The sequence below is a fragment of the Poecilia formosa genome, unplaced genomic scaffold, assembly GCF_000485575.1.
Source record: "Poecilia formosa unplaced genomic scaffold, Poecilia_formosa-5.1.2 Scaffold688, whole genome shotgun sequence".
NCBI lineage: Eukaryota > Metazoa > Chordata > Actinopteri > Cyprinodontiformes > Poeciliidae > Poecilia > Poecilia formosa.
In genome coordinates, this window is record NW_006800627.1 from 79,032 (window position 1) to 99,007 (window position 19,976).

A 19,976-nucleotide genomic window follows, 5' to 3' on the forward strand; every position below is an offset into this window, starting at 1 on the left:
CAAGAGGACACGTACTCATGTCGGCTCACTGTGCTTGTACGAAAGCTCTTTGATCCGCTGCTGCTCTGCATTGATGGGGGATCAAAGTGGCACCAACAGCAGCGCGCTCTTAATCTAAACAATCAGCTGGAAATTATATCAGTTGTCCTTTCGTCGACGTTCTGCCCACTCCCACAGCCCCTCTTTTCTCCTCCTGGTGAATGCAGAAGGGGGCAGAGCAGAGGAAAGAGAGGGATGCTGGAGAGGGAGGAGATGAAAACAGGAGCCGGGGCTAGCATGAGCAGCAGAGGTCACCGGGGATGGAAAGCACGCACACATGCAGCAGGCGCAGCATGGATGCAGCGTTTTTGCGCAGCAGCAGATCAGGTTGTCCTGGCTCCTGCAGACGCTTCACGGGACGCTGAGGACGAGCTCAGTAAGTCTGAACCTTCTCAACTAAAACTGGGAATCCGTTAAACTTCACTGCAAAATTGCAATTTTACCAAGTGTTTTTGGTCTAGTTTCTGGTGTAAATATCTTACTGCACTTGAAAGAAGACAAAACTTACTAAGAAACTTTCAGCAAGATTTGAGAGTTTGCTTGAGTTTGACTTTATTGATTAAAAAAGTACTAAAAGTTCCACTGGCAGATTTTTTCACTAATATATTTTCCCATATTATCCCAAATTATCTACCAGAAGAACAAGAACTTTTTCACTATTAAGAAATTATTAACTCAAAACAAGCTCCTGCTGAAAAGTTGGCTTTAAGTTAGTTTTGTCTTCTTTCAAGTGAACTGAGATAATTGCATTACAAACTACTAAAAATACTTTATAATACTTGTGTTTTAGCAGCAAAAACATGCTTTAGTACACTTGAAAGATGAGACAACTAACATACAAGTAACATTTCAGCAAGATATAGGAGCTTGTTTTGAGTCAATAATTTCTTAATTTCTGATGAACAGTAATTGAACACTGGCAGATTATTTGTAACTTTGGAAAAATGTCTTGTTATAAGTGAAATTATTTGCCAGTAGAACTAGAACTGTATCATCAATATTGAGGAATTATTGACTTAAAACAAACTCCTAAATTTTGCTGAAAAATATTTTTAAGTTAGTTTTGTCTTATTTCAGGAGTATTAAGATAATTACCCCAGAAACTAAACCAGAAATACTTGGTAAGATTGTGTAAGACAGTGTAAGGAGGCAGTTTGACTCATTAAAGCCACTCAGATTAATTAAAGTAAAACTAAAGAAGCAGAAAAAGATGCAGCTTGATCAACTTTTCCTTTTCCTCTTGGCTTCTAAACAGAAACAGTGCAGAACAGCAGGTGTCCAGACTTCTGACTGATGTCAATAAATCACTTTAATGCCTCACATCCATTCGGTTCAGCTGCAGAGGGAAGAGTATGTCCTGAATTATCTGTGTCCAAAGCAGAGACAGTTTCAGTTTCATAGTTTGATTTGGGAATGCGTTAATGGTGCTTCACAGCAGCAGCTTTTCTGTCACACTATATTCGGCTCAGCAGGGAAACCAAAACACGCTCGACGACTCGAGTTTCTTTGCAAGCCAGGAATGAAAAACCTCCACAGATCCTGATCAGAATTCCTGCAGATATCTTTTTCCGACATAAATCTATTCAAATTGTACCTTTCAAGTGTTGCAGCTGATGGATGTTGAGCTTACTTTGCCAGAGCTGGTTGTTTTTTTTGTTTGTTTTTTGAGTTCATATACAGGTCTGCAGAGAATCAAAACGTGTTCTATTTAGATTGTTTGATTATTATGTTTTTAAAAGAAAAAAGTGGGATCTGATTTCTCTTTTGAGGGCTTTAATGGAAAATCTCATTAAGGGCTCATTAAGGGTGTTTCCATCTGTTTTTATTCTTAAATTAAAAAAATATTACCAAACTCAAACTAGTTAGTCCTAATATGCATGAAATGTATCAATATTGTGTCCATGTTTTCACATTAAAATTGTTCTGAAGAGGCTTGACTGGATATGCTTGATTTGTTTCATCGTCTATCTGAGCTTACAAACAGAAAGACACTCTGATTAAGTAAGAAAAAACGCACAAATTAAAAAAAATACCTGATAACTGAAAATAATCAAAATGCTGATTAGCTAGCAGCAAAAAAATTGCATTTTTTTCTATTTTGTTTTCTTTGCAGATAAATATGGAGAGCGAAGAGTGCCAATTTGAAATAAATACATAACATATTAAATAATTATTTAAATGTGTAACTGTTTTTGTATAGCTGGAAAAAACAGAAATAATTAATCAATTACAGAATTAATCATATGTGCCTGATTTTATTTTAAAAACTAGAAATAATTATTTCATAATTAAATGAATCATTTAATGTTTCTGTTCTGAAGGACATCATGGATTAATTTAAACTGACAACTTCCCCCATCAAACTCTGTCAGGTCAAGATTTTAAATGAAATGTTGAGTTTTTCTAAATTTCTAAAGTGAGATAATTCAGCTTCAAAAACAAAAAAACTATAAATATCTTAGAGAGAATTTAAAATGTTACAGGTAGAATAAACTCACACTGGGTTAAAAGCCAAGGAGAAAAAGCCCAAATTTCTACAAAACTAGAAAATATTTACAAGAAATGTTTTAAAAACTGCTTTGAGATTGAGCTTTAATCTAAAATTAGATTACCTTTCACCTTTCACCATACCTTCCATGCATTATTGCGTGTTAATTATCCCAATTAGTGGCTTCCATTTGTCATCTGTCGTCAGCCATTCATGCCAGAGAAGATAACAGGGCCTGTTGTGACTGGAGGTGACCTTTGACCTGGTGTGGTTATTAAACAGGCTGCAGAACAGTTGGTGGTCAGTCACCATGCACCGGTCAATTGGGGCCCAGTAGATCAGATGTTTTTGTGTTTGTCCTGAGCGAGTTCTTGTTGGATGTGAAGTTGGCCGCTTGCTTGCTGAGCGGCTCTAAATATCTGAGAAACAAAAACACAGAAAGCCGGTCAGGCTGCTGTGAACACGTTCATGAGACAGGAAGTAAACAGGTTTTATCTGCAAAGAAGACACTTTTTTGGTTGACAGAACTGGAGTATTAGAGCCACACTAATAAAAAAATTAAATTAAATTATGGGAATAAAGTTGTACAATAATAAACATGAAATAATAAACGTAGAAAGTAAAAGCATGGGAATAAAGTCATAATATCACAAGAATAATGTCGTATGACAATAATTTAAAAATAATAAAAAATTAAAAACTAAAATTATGAGAATAAAAGTTATACTATACCTTCATTCTCATACAAGTTTACACTAGTCATATTTTATTCCCATAATTTCACTACTTTATTCTTTTGGGTATTTTTGTACTCCATCACCTTTGAAAATTAACAAAATTAATTCATGTGTATCTAAGTTTTGAGTCTAAAGTGTTTCAGCTGGATCTAAATTTCAGTTTTTGTTTGTCTCTCTCCGCCCGCAGCCATTATGCCGGTCTCCATGGTAACTGAGTCCCACCGGTTAACGGACTGGTCTGCGGCTTCCGAGGCCCCGCCGGCTGCCAACCTCACGGAGCTGGAGCGGGACCCCCTGCTGGCCGTGGCGGAGGTGGTGGTTCTGGCCGTCATCCTGCTTCTGGCGCTGGTCGGGAACGGGCTGGTTCTGGTGGTTCTGCTGCGGCGGAAGCAGAACCACAGCCCGCTGCACCAGTTCATGCTGAACCTGTGTGTGGCTGACCTGGTGGTGGCGCTGTTCCAGGTAAACGCGTGCTGACTTTTAATGGGTCCAGAACATTTCGGAGAGCAGAAACGATGTAATCAAGCACTATATACTAAAAAACGAAAACAAATACTAAAAGTATATTTGGGGTTTTTTATGGATGAACATCTTTAGTAATTTTTAAAAAGTTAGAGTATTTAAATGTGTACCACTCAAAACCTGCTTATATAATCACATCAATATGCCGAAATCAGTGAATAGAACATTTTAAAGAATTGAGGCAACAAATTCTGCCTTTAAATCACAAAAGACAAGATATTTTTCTCTCAACATATTTGGGTTCGGTATGAGCGTACAGGTCAAGTTAATATTTCCCCAGTGATCCTTTTCCCTCCGGTTTTCCTCCATCAGGTGTTGCCTCAGCTGGTTTGGGACGCCAGGGGGCGCTTTCCAGGCCCAGACTTCCTGTGCCGCCTGGTGAAATACCTCCAGGTTCTGGGGATGTTCGCCTCTTCCTACATGATTGTGGCCATGACCGTAGATCGCCACTATGCGATCTGCTGCCCCCTGCAGGCGCACCGCAGTGGTGCAACAAAGCGCTGGAACACGCTCATATTGCTGGCGTGGAGTCTCTCCCTGCTGCTCAGCTTTCCACAGGTAGCAAGCATGATGAGACATAAAGCAGTTAAAAAAATTACTATTAAGATGTTTATTACTGTGATCTATTATGTTTCTTTTCACTTTGAGATCATTAAAGTATTTTGAAATTGAACTGACCTAATTATGTTAATTACAATTTGTGTGTAAAATCTTTCTAAGATAATGAGATTCTGTTCTGGTCAGTTCAGGCTTTCAAGACCTCCTTCCAGAATGAGCTCTTTTAGGCGACAGAGTATTAGGGGCATTGTAAATAGAAAGAAAAGAAGGAATAATTTTCTGCAAAAAAACTAAAAAATATTTAGATTAATCTATTCAAACTTGGAAAAACCTGGAAATGTCAGAGTTTGAAAAGTCAAAAAACCGGAGAAATTTTTATATCAATATCAGAAATTTCCTAGACAAAACAAAACAATTTCTGAGTTTGAAAAGTCACAAAATTTGCTACAGAGAGCTCCAAAATTTTTAGATTAATATCCGAAATTTTCTAGAAGAACGTGGAAGTTTCTGAGTCAGAAAAATCGAAAATTTGCAAGAGAAAACTCAAATTTTGAGATCAATCTAAAAAATTTAGCAGAAAATATTTGGAAATTTCTGATTTTCAAAAGTCAAACATTTTCTGCTTTTGAAACTCAGAAATGTTCTTGTTTTTTCTAGAAAATCCCTGGGTTAATTTCAAACAGCTATACAGCGGTAAAACCAGCTGATAAGATGTGCTGGAACTCTGGTTGGGTTGCTAGGTAACAGGGCTGAGATCCTTTCGGTTGCTCGGTAACAGCGCAGCGCCAGTTGATTCTCACTTAACAGTTGGGAGGATTTTCAAACCAGACATCAAAAAACATTCTTGCCCAAAAACAGAGTGTTTTTATAAACATTCAAAATGTGAATTTTGCATAATAAATCCTCTCTAACGTCCACTCACCTGTTCGCCCTGCAGGTTTTCATCTTCTCTCGTTCTGAAGTGGCGCCGGGCGTCTACGAATGTTGGGGACACTTTGCCCCGCCCTGGGGCCTCAAAGCCTACGTAACATGGATGACCCTGGCCATCTTCATCATCCCTGTCCTCATCATCACTTTTTGTCAGGTACAGAAGAGATGAGAAGTTTAAAAATGATTGCCGCTGGACTTTTCTTCTGTCGCCTCCATCAGGTGCGCATCTTCAAGGAGATTCATCAGAGTCTGTACAGGAGATCAGAGCGCCGCCTGTCCCCGACTCCTCTTCCTCTATCCAGACAAGACCGCCAGAGTGGAGGAGTTAGGTCTGACCTGCCGGTTTACGTCTCACCTCTCACCTTCAACAACCCTGAGAGGCCCAACACCTCTGATGGTGGATCGGCCCTCCAGATGAGTCCGGTCCGGTCCGGCAGCTCGTCTTCACAGACAAACAGCAGCTGTGCTGGTGAGACACTTTCAGTTCATTTATAATTGATTTATGGTCAGAAGTTCATGTTTACTCATCAGGGGCTTCAATGTTGGTCTTTCTGATTGTTTGTTTTGTTATTGAACATGGCAGAAAAAAAAAGGTAAATTTATTGTGGATTTTTTCTCACACAGGGTCAAAATTTAACAGATAGCCTCAAATGTTTACATACATCCCCATTGGTAAGTTGCACATTGATCACATGCTTTTTTGTAGCTTTCAGCAGCTCTCTGGCACATTTCCTGCTGAGCTCATTTTAAATGCGTTGGTTTCCTGGTTCTGACCCCTTTTTAAACAAAGTGCAAACATTTTCCCCAGTGTTGAGGTCAGGAAGCTTGATGCAAACTACCTTTAATGTGTTTGGGATGATTTTCTGTAGCAAAATGTTGCTCTCACATAATAAAGCATGCAATTAAAACTAAAATGTAAAGTAAAAAATAAAATAAAGCTGAAAAAGTAAAGTGAATAAAAACCCAAATAAAATGGAAATAAAAAATAAATCTAAAATAAAACATTTAATACAAATAAATATAAAAGAAAACAGTAGATATAAGTGATAAGTGAAATATAATAAATAAATAAAAATAAAATCAATAAAAATACATATAGAAGTAAAATAAATGAAAAATAAAACATTAGATCTACAATATAAGTAAAAAATTAGAAAAGACATAAATAAAAAAGATAAAAATAAAATAAAACATTAAAATACAAAAGTTAAATGTATAAGTAAGTAAAATAAATAAAATGCATATAAAACTAATAAATAAAAAACATATAACTTTCAAACAAAAATAAAGGTAAAAATAAAAAATATAAATGTAAATAAAAATTCATGTAAATCTAAACTAAATAAAAAACATTAAAACTAAACATTAAAACTGATGGTGCTTTGAGACAAAGATTGAGAAGAACTCTGTACCAACTATCAGCTATAGTGGTAATGGATGCAATAATTAAGACTAATTTTGTTTTTACTTCATTTTAAATCGACAGATAAAAATTAAAAAATAATTCAAGTCTATTACATTTTCAGCCAGACTTGATCGACAGTTTGACCCTGTCTGCATTAGAGAAAATCCTCCATCTTTGTTACATGATCATCATCAGGGAATATTTTTCCAACTTGAAGTCAGACGTGTTGATATTCTGCAGTCTGACCCCACAGCGCCCCCTGCTGTTGGCTCCACACACCCCCACAAAGCCTCAGTGGCCAGGGGTGGAGAGGTGACCGCTGCCATGTCAAAAACGGTGAAGATGACCCTGGTCATTGTTCTGGTCTACTCCATCTGCTGGGCCCCGTTTTTCAGCGTGCAGTTGTGGGCCGCCTGGGACCCCGACCCGCCTCAGAGAGGTACGACCGACCCAAAAGACCCAATTCTGTCAAATTAAAGTTTGTTTTAACTCCAAAGCTATCATTTTCTCTTTAAGCACTTTAGGCACCTATGGTGTAATGCATATTCAACAGACGATACCATTTTTTTTAAATTGACGTTGACTGTTTGTGTTCGGGCTAAAAATAAAATAAAATAAAAGTTAAAAAATATATATTTCTCAGCTGTAGGAAAGGCTAATAAACAGATTCATAAACTCGAAAACGAAGTATGTTTAGTTAGTTTTATAAACACACCATATTGTTCCAGTTAGTTATAGTTTGCCCCCACTAATTACTGTGTTTTTTAATTTCCGTTAAGAAAATGTTTTCTCATTTTCCGTTAACATAATACCCTTGATACTACCGAGTGTTTTATATTTACAGACACAGCGTTCACGCTGCTGATGCTGCTGGCCAGCCTGAACTCCTGCACCAATCCCTGGATCTACTCCGCCTTTTCCAGCAGCGTTTCTCCGGAATTGCGGCTGCTGCTGTTCTGCCGGAAGCCTCCGCATCGACGAAGCTCTTTCCCCAACGACTCCACGGCCACTCACACCTCCAACTCCTGACGGTCCAGCACTCCTCAGTCAGCGGCCGAGTTAATCACCTGACTAGCTAAGGCTGCAGTTTGTGACTTTTACATGTTTGGAAAAATATGTAAAATACATGTATGCGTGGGGGTTAACAGTAATAACTACTACGCATACTACTAATTAATTCAGTCTTCTGTGTGAGAACCGTTGACGTTCCCAACGGCGCCCCGCATGCGCACATGAAGAACATTGACGTCACGCTGTTTGCGGAAGTATTAACGGATGGAGCCGTTAATGGATTTTAAATTTTAACGAAAACACTTTTTTCGCTTCACACGAGTCACGTGATCAACTGCTACTGGCGAAAACGATGAAGATAACAGGAAGAGATAGGTTTACAAAGTTTCTGCCATTTTTATCGGGTGAACAAGCTAATGGAAGCAGCAACTGCAGAATTGTATTTTTTCAACATTAGCAGAATAGCGAAATAGACTTGCGTTTGTAATGGACACGTAGCTACTGAGAGACGTCTTTCGTAAGTTCAGTCTTTTGGCTTTGTTTACATCTGGTAAATATGATTTACCGCATCTGGCTTCTTCTGGTGCAGAATTATTTATGCATGTCTCATGTCAGTAAGATAAAAGTGAGATAAGTAACAAGACCAGACAATACGTAGATGCTTTGAAAACAATGTGACGGTATCCAAATCAGTTCGGATATGGGGTTTTTTGTGGGTGAAAAGATTGGAATTGGGCAGTTCAGAATGAGGCGTCTTCTTAAGGGGGGTGCAGATTTTGATTGCATTTCCCTCCTATTTGAATTTATCAAAGTTTTAGTGACATGTTACAAGGTGTGAAATGTTGAAAATATACCTAGAGAAAAGTCAAAGCTGTTAGAAAGATGAAACCTAGTTTCTAGTCAATTATTTTGAAGTTGATTTATATGAGATTCCCACAGTGAAATGTCTCACTATATTTTCACAGAACCAGGGATTAGATTAGGTAACCCAATGATTTCTCTGCAACTTGTGTAAAAAAGGAGATTCAGCTAATCAGTGGATAAAGGAATCTTTTGACCCTGTATGGAAATGTATTAAATAAAACATTTGACTAAAATAAAGTATGATAAAAGGCAGTTTAAAAACATGCACAAATGTAAACATGCATTCAGAAATGTGTGAGTTTATATGTAGACCCAATGGGAACAGATACTCATTTTAATAACTGTTCATTTTTTAAATAAAATAACTCAAGTGTGTTTAAGTCATAAAAGCCATTTATTCATGATCGACCAGAAACACACAAAACAATGAAACTCCCACTGCAACTAAGAGAATAAACTTTCCAGAAAAGTAACAAGTATTTGTTCGCCATCTCGAAACATACACACAAAAAAGGTGCTGTGGCCAAATACAGTACCGTTCAACAAAAAAGAAAAAAAAAGGAAAAGTTACATTATTTCTGTGGTTTCACCGTGTCTCGTTTTCTATAAAAATAATTTCTCTATCTGCTGTGATTGAAGGAACAACGTGGGTTGAGAGCAGAGGAATGTGTACACACTTAAAACAGCAGATGAAGAAGAAACCGTCCATGAAGCCGGAGAGATGGACTTCCCATTAGTACAGGAAATGGCTGAAACAGCTCGACATCCCACATTTGGTCGTGTCTAATTGCAAAATCCCTCCATTCTGGGTCCGAACCATCCAGAACAGATAACCTCACCGTTTTGCCTCTATATTTACGTGATATGACACTTTGTTCAGTTTCCAGATGATAAAAACTGGTTACAATAAAAAAAAAAATAAAAAAAAAATAAAAAAAGAGAGAGAAACTAAATACATTAAAAACCAACTTCCAGACATGATTATTGTTAAAAATAAAAGGCTAAATATCTAATTTTATAGGGAATTTTGTGTTCCAGTCACTAAAAAGATGCCATGATGTGTGAGATAAAAACAAATCTGGACTCATTGAGTCTCAGTGCGCCACAATCAGCTCCAGACGGGTGTGTTAATACTGCAGGTGGACCACAGTGAAATTGTTCATCCTCATCCTTGTGTTGCATGATGAGCCACTCTTTGTGGAAGATTTCATAAAAAAAAGAAACAAGGACAGTCAGCTGGTTGCAGTCCTGTCATTTGTCTGTGAAGTCAGAATTAAAAAGGTTAAAAACACCCTGCCTACCTAAAATACGCATTTCCCCGTGTGTTAGCAATCTACATCTCCGCTCCTACTTTTTAAACTTTCCTGCAGTACCGCAGCTAACAGATAAACGTCCCTACGATCACGCAAAGAGAGCTTTTTGTTTACGTACAGTGAAGCGCAGAAGGTGGTGGGGGGAACCGTTAGTAGTAAAAATAAATGGGTCAAGTCAGTCTGTTCTCCATTTGGGTGGTTTAGAAGGAGAAATGTGAAGTTCTGGATGTTTGCAGCAGCTTCAGACCCTGAGAGTAAATCCTTGTTTCTTAACCGTCTACTGGTGTTTTCAAAAAAATTAAATAAAAAGTACCTGTGCTCAAAAAGCTTTTCCAAAAGGCACAGAAAATACGACGACCCGAGCAAAAAACACGTTGCTATGGCGTCAGGGTTGTGGTGCATAGCTGTGACTGCTGCTCTCCTGTGTGTGTGCGCGTGTCCCAGTCCATCCGTCCCGCCAGCTTTACACCGTGTCCTCGTCCATCTTGGCGACGTCGGCCATCATGACGGCGCCCGAGTCGTACGATTTGGGTTGCGTGGGAGATTCCAACATGGCGGCGCGCTCCTCCTTGGGCTCCTCCCGCTCCTTCTTCTCCTCCTCTTTCTTCTCCTTGTCCAGCAGGTGGTAGTTGATGCCCATCCCAACAAACAGGAAGATGCTGGAGATGATGAGGATGATTCCGCAGGTCAGGTAGGTGTAGTCGTAATGGTGGTAGTAGTTGTAGAAAGTACCTGGAGGAAGGAATCGGGAGGTTAATTTTTTTTATCCACTGGGCCTTACCACAAAGTTCACATTTTAGAAAGAAAACTCTAAAAGGTGTGACATGCATTTATCAGTCACTCCAGTTTTTTCAGAAATTCAAACATACACAGAAAAGAAAAAAAAAACAGATCAATGCATTTTTCCATGCCAATTGATGGCATATTGCCAAATTTCCACAAATATGGTCAAAAACTTTGGGTTTAGTGATTCCAACTCCCACCTGCAGGTGGCAGTAATTCTATCCTGCTGCCTTAGCCTTGTGTCAAGTTAGCCTGATCAATATGCAAGCAATAATAATAATAAAGCTATTTAAGTTCTTTAAATAATAAAAAACATGTCATATTTATATTTTATCTTTTTTCCTTGCCATGGCAAAAGGCCTGCGTGTAGAGTAAAGCCGACCCAGAGACTGAAGAAAAGCAGAATATAAGCAGATTAAGTTGTTTTACACCCGTTTCCTTCAGTGGTGGTTGCTGCAGCGCCCTCACAGGTTTTTTAAAGGGTTTGGTTTGTTTGACAGTAGTTTGAAAGCGAACCACAGCAGCTGAAAATGTATTAGGAAGTACTAGTATTTAAAAACCATTAGTAGTTACTGATAAAACAGTTGTATGGCTGCTCACACTCTGCATGTGGAAGACTTACTTGTTAGAGGCGGTCCCAGCAGCACAGGTGCGCACTCCACGATGGTGACCAGACCCACGGCTGAAGAAAACCTCTGGGCTCCCACCAGGTCCATCAGCGTCTCGAACAGCACCGCGCTCAGCCAGCCGAAGGCAAAGCCAAAGAAGATGGCGTACACCACAAATCCAGAGAAGTCTTTCGTCAGCGGCGCGAACACGTGACACACGCCGTTGTAGAGAACAGACGCAGCAAAGAAGTACTGCACCTTGGGCCGGACCCACTTGGTGTTGGCCAGCATCCCCATGGAGGGCCGGGCGAACATGTCGACGAACGCCATGATGGACAGCAGCAAGGCGGCCTTCTCCTTGCTGATTTCCTTACTCTTGGCATAATTGGAGAGGAAGACGAGTGGTGAGAAGAGGCCGAAGAACATGACGACGTTGCCCATCAGGTAGAGCAGGAAGCCGCGGTGCTTGAAGAGTGTCAGGTCGATGAAGGTGTTGATGGTCTGCAGAACCGTCTTCTTGGGCTGAGCTGGCGCACTGGCGTCGCCTTCCGGTTTGGCCGGCTGCGGTTTGGGTCCAATGGGTCTCATCAGCGATCCGGCCACGCAGCAGTTCAACAGCAACCCGCCGAGGATCAGGAAGCTGCCTCTCCAGCCGAACTCGTCATACAGCCACGTGTTGAGGGGCGCCAAGGTGGACAGGAACACCGGGCTGCCGGCCATGGCGATGCCGTTGGCAATGGGCCGGCGGATGTAGAAGTACTTCCCGATCATGGTGAGGGCGGGATTCAGGTTGAACGCCAGTCCCAACCCTGGGCAGAGAACAAGCAGGGGACATTAAATGAGGGGCCAAATGTAGCTGCATTTCTGTTAACCAGAAAATTACACAAACTGAAACTACAAAAATAAATTTGCTGAATTAAAAGAAAAAATTTCACGTTTTTTGGCGAAGTTTTTACGCCATGATGAGGTGGCAAAAACGTTTTGGTGGAAACAAAGACAACAGGAAGCTGTCTTCTTCGTGGGTTTTTTTTTTTTCTCCTTCGGACAAGCTAGCTCAACCAAAGCGTTGCTCAGTTCATAAAAAGTTGTCAAACGCGTTTAATCCTCTTTAGTAAAATGGCCAACTTCAATTTCCCCAAAATGTTGCATACATAGCCGCTCCAAAGAAGGAGCTTGTAGCTCCAATGCCTGAATAAAACGCCAGCGCCTCTTCTGATGGATGAATTATCAATATCAGTCGCTGCCACGAATCTTAACTTATCATTTGAACAAACTTGTTCAAGTGATTTTAATTTCATTTCTTATTTAATGGAAACACAGCAATTGTGAAAGTGTTTTTTCGACATTAGCAGAAAATAGACAAAGATTTACCCATTTGTAATGGAAACACAGCCGTTAAAAGGAATGAGAGATGGAGCTAAACTCTTACCTCCTACTACGCCAATGAAGAAGTAAAGTTGCTCCACGGTGTTGCAGAAGGACGCAGCAACCAACCCCGAACCGGCCAGACAGCCACCCACGATGATGATTGGTCGACTGCCAAATTTGTTCACCAGGATGCTGCTGATTGGACCTGAGCGGGACAAGAGGAATAGAGATTAAAGAAAGAAATCCAGCTTAATCCTTGTTATTACTACTAGACCAGCTCTCCAGGATTTTTTTTTTTATGTTTTGCATTCCAGATCCCCTGGAATGCAAAAAAATGATCAGACTCTGAACTATCAAAGTTTTCATGACTAAAAAAATGGATTAATAAACATCTGGCTGCTATAAAACAATCTCAGGACAGAGAAAAACTTGGAAAATATGTGCATCACCCAATCAACCACCAGAGGGCGCCATGTTAGCAAAAAACAAGACAATTATTGTGTAACTGAGACAGAAGGTAGGCCATAGGAGGGTGGAAGAGTGAAGCTGGCAGAGAAAAGAAAAATATCTTTTCGTGTGGCGCTTTGTGGTGGAATCTCAATGAATTTGGAATCCAGATGGAGCCATGCTGAGATTCTCTGCTGGGTGTAAAATAAAGTTCAGTTCCTGATCAGTGGCTGTGTGAGCAGCCATGCTGGGAGAGAGAAAAGCAGCCAGAGGATTGCTCCAAGGTTCATTTCCCTCTCTCCAACATTTACTAGCTTTTTAAAATCTTTATTTTATTTGAATTAGTAGCAGAACTAAAAACTGCCATTCTTTAAAACTGCGCAAAAAAAAAATCAATCAATAGAGACACCAGGAAAGCACAAGAAGAACTGAACTTCCGCATTATGGGAGATGTAGGCAGAAGAAAAGCTTTAACTGCTCAATGTCACGGCTGGTGGAATCCACCAACTCACTCACTCTTTGGTTACCTAGCAACTCACTCACTCACTCACTCTTTGGTTACCTAGCAGCTCACTCACTCACTCTTTGGTTACCTAGCAACAACTTGTTAAGTAACTGGCGCAGCAGCAGTCTAAAGTTCTCAAAACTGCTTAAAAATTGAAAACAGAAAAGGTCAAGCCACCAGTTTGGCAGTATTTCAAACATTAGGAAAAAAAAAAAAAACTAAATCAATAATTATCTATTTTGACAATCAACATCAACTGATACAGAATACTTAAATTGTGATAAGATTTTCAGCCCCAAGTCTAAACTTTGTGAAGCTGGACTTTAGAGATGCATAGAAATCAGCAGGTGCCCGAATCAGCGTTTTCTGACTGAAGAATATCTGGTTGGGAAACAGAAAGCATGCCACACCCAAGTCCTAGCAACCCTCTTCTGTGTGGAAGTTGTTAGAATGAAAACTACTCAGTTGTTTTCAGATTCACTGAGCAAGACTGAAAAAGCTCTTAATAAATTGCTTCTCCAGTGATATTCCCTTCTACTGTGGTGCCAAGACTGTTTCTGTTGCATCTATTAATTAATCTATATTTGATGTTTGAACTATTAAAATAGGCGGTTCCAAATGTTTTGGAGGAGCTTTCCAGTCTTCACAGGTAGCTGTAAATACCAGGGGTTCAACTTCTAACAGGAAATCAGAGCCTTTTCCTCTCTCAAGGTGGACACAGCCAATTATCTTAGGTTTTCAACATGAGTTACTAGAAATAACCCAGAACTGCAGCTTTCTTTGATCAGCTCAGACTTAACGCATCAAGTGTTGCAGCTGTTCACTACCAAACATCCTTTCTCCACTTATCCAAAATAGGATTGCACATCCATTTACAGAGCGAGAAGGCTGGAAGTATAAAATAAGAGATGATCTCAGAAGCGACGCTGTTCCAGATACACTCCAGCAGGCCCCTGGCCCTGTTAAAACATGGCGGCTCTGCCCTTGAAACTTGGCATGAGGCTGGAAAGGTCGGAGCGGGGGTAGGGGGATACGCGCATATCCACACACCACCAAGAAACACTTCGCCTCTGTTGTGTCTGCCACCGAGGTTGAGTGTGCTGGAGAGCTGCCACAGTCAGGGTGAATTGGTTCTGCATTGCACTCACACTGGAGAGGTCAAAGGAATGCATACATGGCTGCTTTACAGAGGACGCAGCAGAATCTGGATCACTCTTTGTTCGAGTCGGGACGTTTCCCTGAGGTTACATAAACTAATCTTCAAGATGGAGCAGGAGTAAAGACCCGACGTTCCCAGGAATCCACAAACCAGTCAACATATAGATTAAGACAAACCATGTTTAGCTTCCTGCTTCCAATTATAGCAGCAACGCTTCTCAGGCTGCAGCAGCATCGGTTTATTTATTAAACCACAATCTGACAGAGGAGACTCTTCTCCGCTGAGTGTTTAGGCTGATCTGAAGCATTGAAGGTAGAGCTGCTGCAGCTGGTGATGAGTCAGTCCCAACAGCTTCAAACTAGAGATACAAGAGGAGAAAAGAAGCAGCTGATTGGAGCAGAGCCAATGAAGACGCTGCACCAGCTGCATGACTTGTAAACCGGCCTCAATCCATCTGCACAGCCTTTAAGAAAACAGATGAACACTTTGGGTGACTAAACACCGGCCCTGTTTAGTCTGCTTTAATCAAAATTAGGTTTGTTTGTATAGAAGGTCTGGTTTGTCCGGGGAGGTGTGACCAAAAACAAACATGAAGTCTGGTCTACCTAAAAACCTACATCTTGGTTCACTTCTGGACGAGAGCGTAGAGCATTCTGGGTAAATGCAACCAAAACAAACCAGTGTCCGAGAACTGGCTTGTGATCTTCTGCCAAAAAGAGAAATCCCGCACCCCTAAAATATAACAGCTCTTCATTTGTTTACATTTCATGAAGGACGAAGATGCACTCAAGTGTCTTCTTGCGTCATTTCCTTCAGTCATTCCTGTTCCCCTCCTCGCCACCACAGGCAAGAAGGGGAACAGATTTTTCAAACTTTATAATTGGGATCCACAATTTATTGGACTTATCGGTCCGATAAGTGGACAATTTTTGCTGAACAATAAATTGTCACAGAAGTTATTGCAATAAACGATAATATTGCCGTTTTGAGACGATTTTCAAGTAATAATGGTAATGACATAGTGCAAGAACACATTCTCAAAGATAAAGAAACTAAATTCCAGCGAACATTTAATACTGGAACTGGAAGACATTTTAAATATCGAAAATAAATAATAAAATTAATTCTAAACTAAATGCTCCTTCAAAACAAATGGCTGGTTGACACCAAAGCACCAGACTGAAGACTTATCATAAAATTTGTGGTATAACGAAAGAAAAGAGAAAAACAATAAGTCATATAAATGGAAATTGAGCTCTTCTTAAGCAGTAATAAGAAGGCAACAAATGTCGAGTTTTCTTTAGGATGCGTTTCCCTTTCACAGATTTTACACCACTTATGGTGTCAGATTTTATGAAATTACTACAGCATGTGTGCTTTATGATTAGAAATATTCCTTTAATTCGTCTCAGATGACCAACACAGCCCATTAGAGGTTCAGTGTCATGTTAAACTACTGAATCCGGAGCACTTCTGCAGAAACTCTGTCCGTCCAGAATCATTTCCTGCCCGCAGACCGCATGAGACATCATTAACCTTCACGTCAGCTTTCCCACTCTGGTGGAAAAAAATAGAGCTGTTGTTGCCGATCAGAGCCACAAGCGAAACATCCTTCAGTTACAAGAATAGTTACAGATCCTGCTTGTTTGTAAACACGTCCAGGAAGCTTAGGAAAACCTGAACCAACTAACTCTCTTAACGACTAATCGCCTTAGTCTCTTTTACCAGACGGATTAAATGAGCTTTGACTTCAGCTCTACCGAAAGTGAAGAAAATTAAACAGTTTAATTGCAGGTCAAAGCTACCAGCCTGAAGACAGACTGATTCAATTAACATGAAAGCGATAATCCAAACTGCTTGTTTAATACAGTTTTCTCCGGTTTACCTGAGCAAGTGCATCATTTGTGTACTACGGCAGCCTGGAGAGGCGGTCCAGCCGTGCAACAATGCATGATCTGAAGGACAAACAGTCCGTTGTTGCGGCAGCAGCGGAGGAGACATGAGAGCTGCCGCTTCGTCTACAAACCCACAGCAGAGAAGGAAAGAGATTTCCTTTGTTGGAAACCCAACTGTGTGGTACTTTAACAGAACCATTTCAAACAGAACCTTTTCAAACAGATTTAACATGGCTGCTGCTTACATTAGATTGTAAATCACTTTAATGAGCCAAGCCATTTTTAAAAATTGGTCTTTAAAAAAAAATCTGCCACTGTCCACTTTTGTTCAGCTGTGAGTGACGGCAAATGTTTTGTCTAGCAATTTGATTCAATTCCAATTTTTAGAGTCATGATTTGATTCAAAAACAAATCTTTCTATTCAAAACAGTAAAAAAAATTGTGTTTAAATTGTATGGTAAGAGAAAAAGACTACAAAACAAAAAACTAAATTACCTAAAGTTTCACATTGTATCAAACGTCAGTTTACATAAAATACACAAATATATGTTTATGCATAAAATTTTGTTACTTAAATTACAAGTATTAGATTAGCTCAGCTGTGTGGATTTCTTAAAAGAAATGCATCAGAATTATTCAAAATACTACATTTTTACAAGCTGACAAAAAAAAATAAATAAATCTGCCAAAATTAACCGGTCAGTCTTTTCAAACAATCTGTGATCAGCCAGAAAACTTCAATCGGTGCAATCCTAAATATATTTAAGTCTGATGAAACAGATTTAAGCAAAACCTCTAAAAGAAAACTGCTTTTTTTAACTTTATGGCCACAAGAAGAGATAAAGCAAGACTTTCAGTAGATTAAGGCTACATAGTACAGGATTGATGTTCCGTTTCAGCCTTTTGACAGCAATAACAGCTTCAAGCACAAATACTGCTGACTAAAAACAAACCCATACATATAATGTATGTTCTTTAGGACACAGTCACAAAAATAATGTGATTTGAGTCACTAAACTGTTCACAGTAACTACATTTAATCATATTTACAAATGTATTGATAGTCATAGAACAATCCCAATAATATGGACAGTTTGTGGTTTTGAACAATTAATTTATTGCGACAATAAATCAGAATTGTTATACCAAGAAATGTATCACGATAAATGATAAACTTTCAACAACCACGGATCATAAATCAGCTGAATAACAAAAATCCAAAGCATTTTATGTGTTCAAACCATGAATTATTTGGCCTGAACTACTAATTTATGATGCATCTGACACATCTGCTTGCCCTTTTAAATCAAATTGAGCTTCATCATAGCTGTGGTTAACATACCACAGTTCGAAAAACAACTTTAACAAAATCACTTTCCTCTCCAGCGACCTCGTTGACTTCACTTCCCATAAGCAGATAAATCGCTAGAGGTTCCAGAGAAGAGTTTCACTTTATCCATCAGTGAATTATTAATGCCTAATGTGGGGTTTTAAATAGCCATCCCACAACAACAATAGGTGTTAATGCTTTGTTAAAGGGCAGGAGAGAAATGATAGTGAAAATGAAAAAATCCCCGTTTATATTAAGAGCAGAACTTAAATAATGTGTGCCAACGTGTCGAGCATCCTGTTTGCAGTGACTCAGCCATCTGTGACGTCGACCTGAATGAGTAGCCGTTTGTAAAAGCTTTGTGGAAGTTCGAGTGTCTACGTGCGCCACCTCACATGAACCGCGGTGTGACTCAAACAGCAAGAACACACGTTCAGTTTAGCTCCTGTTCAGATGTAGCTTCTGCAATCCTAATGACTGTAACAGGGAGTCGACATCAATTAGGAAATAAAGAAAAGGTTCAGAACGAAACACTTCAACATCTGGATCCTGTTATGCAACTTTTACTCCTCCCCCGTTTCTTCTGCCTTGTAATTTCAAACTTGATGAAAAGTGCTGCAGGCAGGGCGGTTGCGCATACTGCAGAGTCAGGATGAGTAAGGAAGAAACACAAAAAGCCAGAAAGTTCTGGTGAATAAGGAAAGCGCTCGCTTTGTGTTGGAGACGAGAAGAGAAACCCAATTCCTCCTGGAACTGGATCGCTCTTTGTTCAGAGAGGGAAAAAAGCCAAGGAACGAGATCAGGACAGCCGGGTTTGCTTTGTGTCAGCTGAGTTGAAGATAAAAATAATCAGATATTTAGACCCTTCTTGTTGGATCAGGTTTTCTTCTGCATGACTGAACCGTTTTAACAAGTTGCTTCATTGTAAATGTGCAGAAAATAAATAACAGCTAAAATACATACAAGAGAAATCCAACCTGCTGTTTAGAGTACATCAGCTGCATGCAGCTCATTTTCACAAAATATGTTTACATCAAAGTAACTAATTGGACAGACAATACTCCAGTAAAGAAATCAATTTTCCTGATTCTCATGAAGTCCAGCTTGAGCATGTTATGCCTGTCACTAAAAATGTATGGAAAGCTCATAGGGTACATAATTGAATACATTTTTTTCTGCTTTGAGTTTGAAGAAACTAGTAATCTTCAACTTCAAGGTATAAATGAGGTGGCACAGACTCACGTTTCTTTGCAACTTGGCCTGTCGCGATAAATCAATTAATTGCACGATAAATTAAACCCATCGACCTCATTTTAATTATCGGCTTTATCGTCTCTTCCTGCCTTTTTTTTTTTCTGTTGATGACACTGAATGAAAAAAGGCTCAGCTCTGGTGCTCTCCACTGACCCTCCCTTCCTCATTTCCTTAGTGTAATGTCCAGCGCACACGACACGAGTTGTCGTCCGACTGTCGGCCCATTTTCAAAACCCGAGACCACATTTTAGCCGACAGAAATCCTAGGTATAACAGTTCGATCAGGTTCGATCATGCCATGTGGTGTCCAGCCACCTGGGCGCAAAATAAGGGCTATAATTTTAAAACCAGGCATTAATCAATGCTTTACTAGAATCTACCTGCTATGCATGTGGCTATAGAGTCAGCGTAAAGTTCTGACTGAATGAAAATCATTATAACCTATTTATGTCACGTTAACGAAGAACAGCTGAAAACTTGCCAGGTTTATCAACTGCGGTAGCAATTTGGCTCCAACTCCTCCCCTTGTCATTTCTATATTCTTTGCAAGAAATGTTGAATAAACGTCGTTTCCACATATCATCTCCGATGTCTGCTGGACTTCGGGTTGCGCCATGTCAGCTGTTTGGGATTCCCCTCGTCATTTCCCCTCAGAAAGCACCGGAGGAGAATCCGCTCTTTCTGATTGGCTACCTGTCACATTCAACAGGCTGCATTAAGCTCTCAGTCGGAAAAATCCCTGATTTAGATCGGAGAGACC

The 19,976-nt window shown here is 39.7% G+C and overlaps 2 protein-coding genes across 3 annotated transcripts in view; one reads left to right on the forward strand and one right to left on the reverse strand.

Annotated features, from left to right (window-relative positions):
* On the forward strand, positions 1-9,344 carry avpr2ab (arginine vasopressin receptor 2a, duplicate b). 2 transcript variants are annotated; one of them, XM_007542415.2, is made up of 7 exons: positions 1-415; positions 3,452-3,726; positions 4,099-4,344; positions 5,282-5,428; positions 5,494-5,743; positions 6,933-7,118; positions 7,524-9,344. In XM_007542415.2, the coding sequence occupies exons 1-7, from the start codon at positions 235-237 to the stop codon at positions 7,706-7,708; spliced, it is 1,470 nt and encodes a 489-aa protein (XP_007542477.2). In that variant the 5' UTR covers positions 1-234; the 3' UTR covers positions 7,709-9,344. The 2 variants fall into 2 exon arrangements, with proteins under 2 accessions (XP_007542477.2, XP_016521759.1); XM_016666273.1 differs by lacking the exon at positions 6,933-7,118.
* LOC103130896 (monocarboxylate transporter 1-like) overlaps positions 8,934-19,976 on the reverse strand; it is a 24,216-nt gene continuing 13,173 nt past the window's right edge. Inside the window, exons 3-5 of the mRNA XM_007542416.2 lie at positions 12,688-12,831; positions 11,273-12,067; positions 8,934-10,599 (exon numbers count right to left, since the gene is read on the reverse strand). Of these exons, the coding sequence (XP_007542478.1) occupies positions 10,331-10,599; positions 11,273-12,067; positions 12,688-12,831 (1,208 nt within the window). The 3' untranslated portion in view covers positions 8,934-10,330. The remainder of the gene's footprint in view (positions 10,600-11,272; positions 12,068-12,687; positions 12,832-19,976) is intronic.

Bases quoted from the DNA above. Each gene is read 5' to 3' on its own strand.
- avpr2ab (XM_007542415.2), top strand. From the start codon at position 235: ATGCTGGAGAGGGAGGAGATGAAAACAGGAGCCGGGGCTAGCATGAGC. The intron at 4,345-5,281 runs GTAGCAAGCATG...TTCGCCCTGCAG, and splicing joins TGCTGCTCAGCTTTCCACAG to GTTTTCATCTTCTCTCGTTC. The intron at 5,429-5,493 runs GTACAGAAGAGA...CGCCTCCATCAG, and splicing joins TCATCATCACTTTTTGTCAG to GTGCGCATCTTCAAGGAGAT.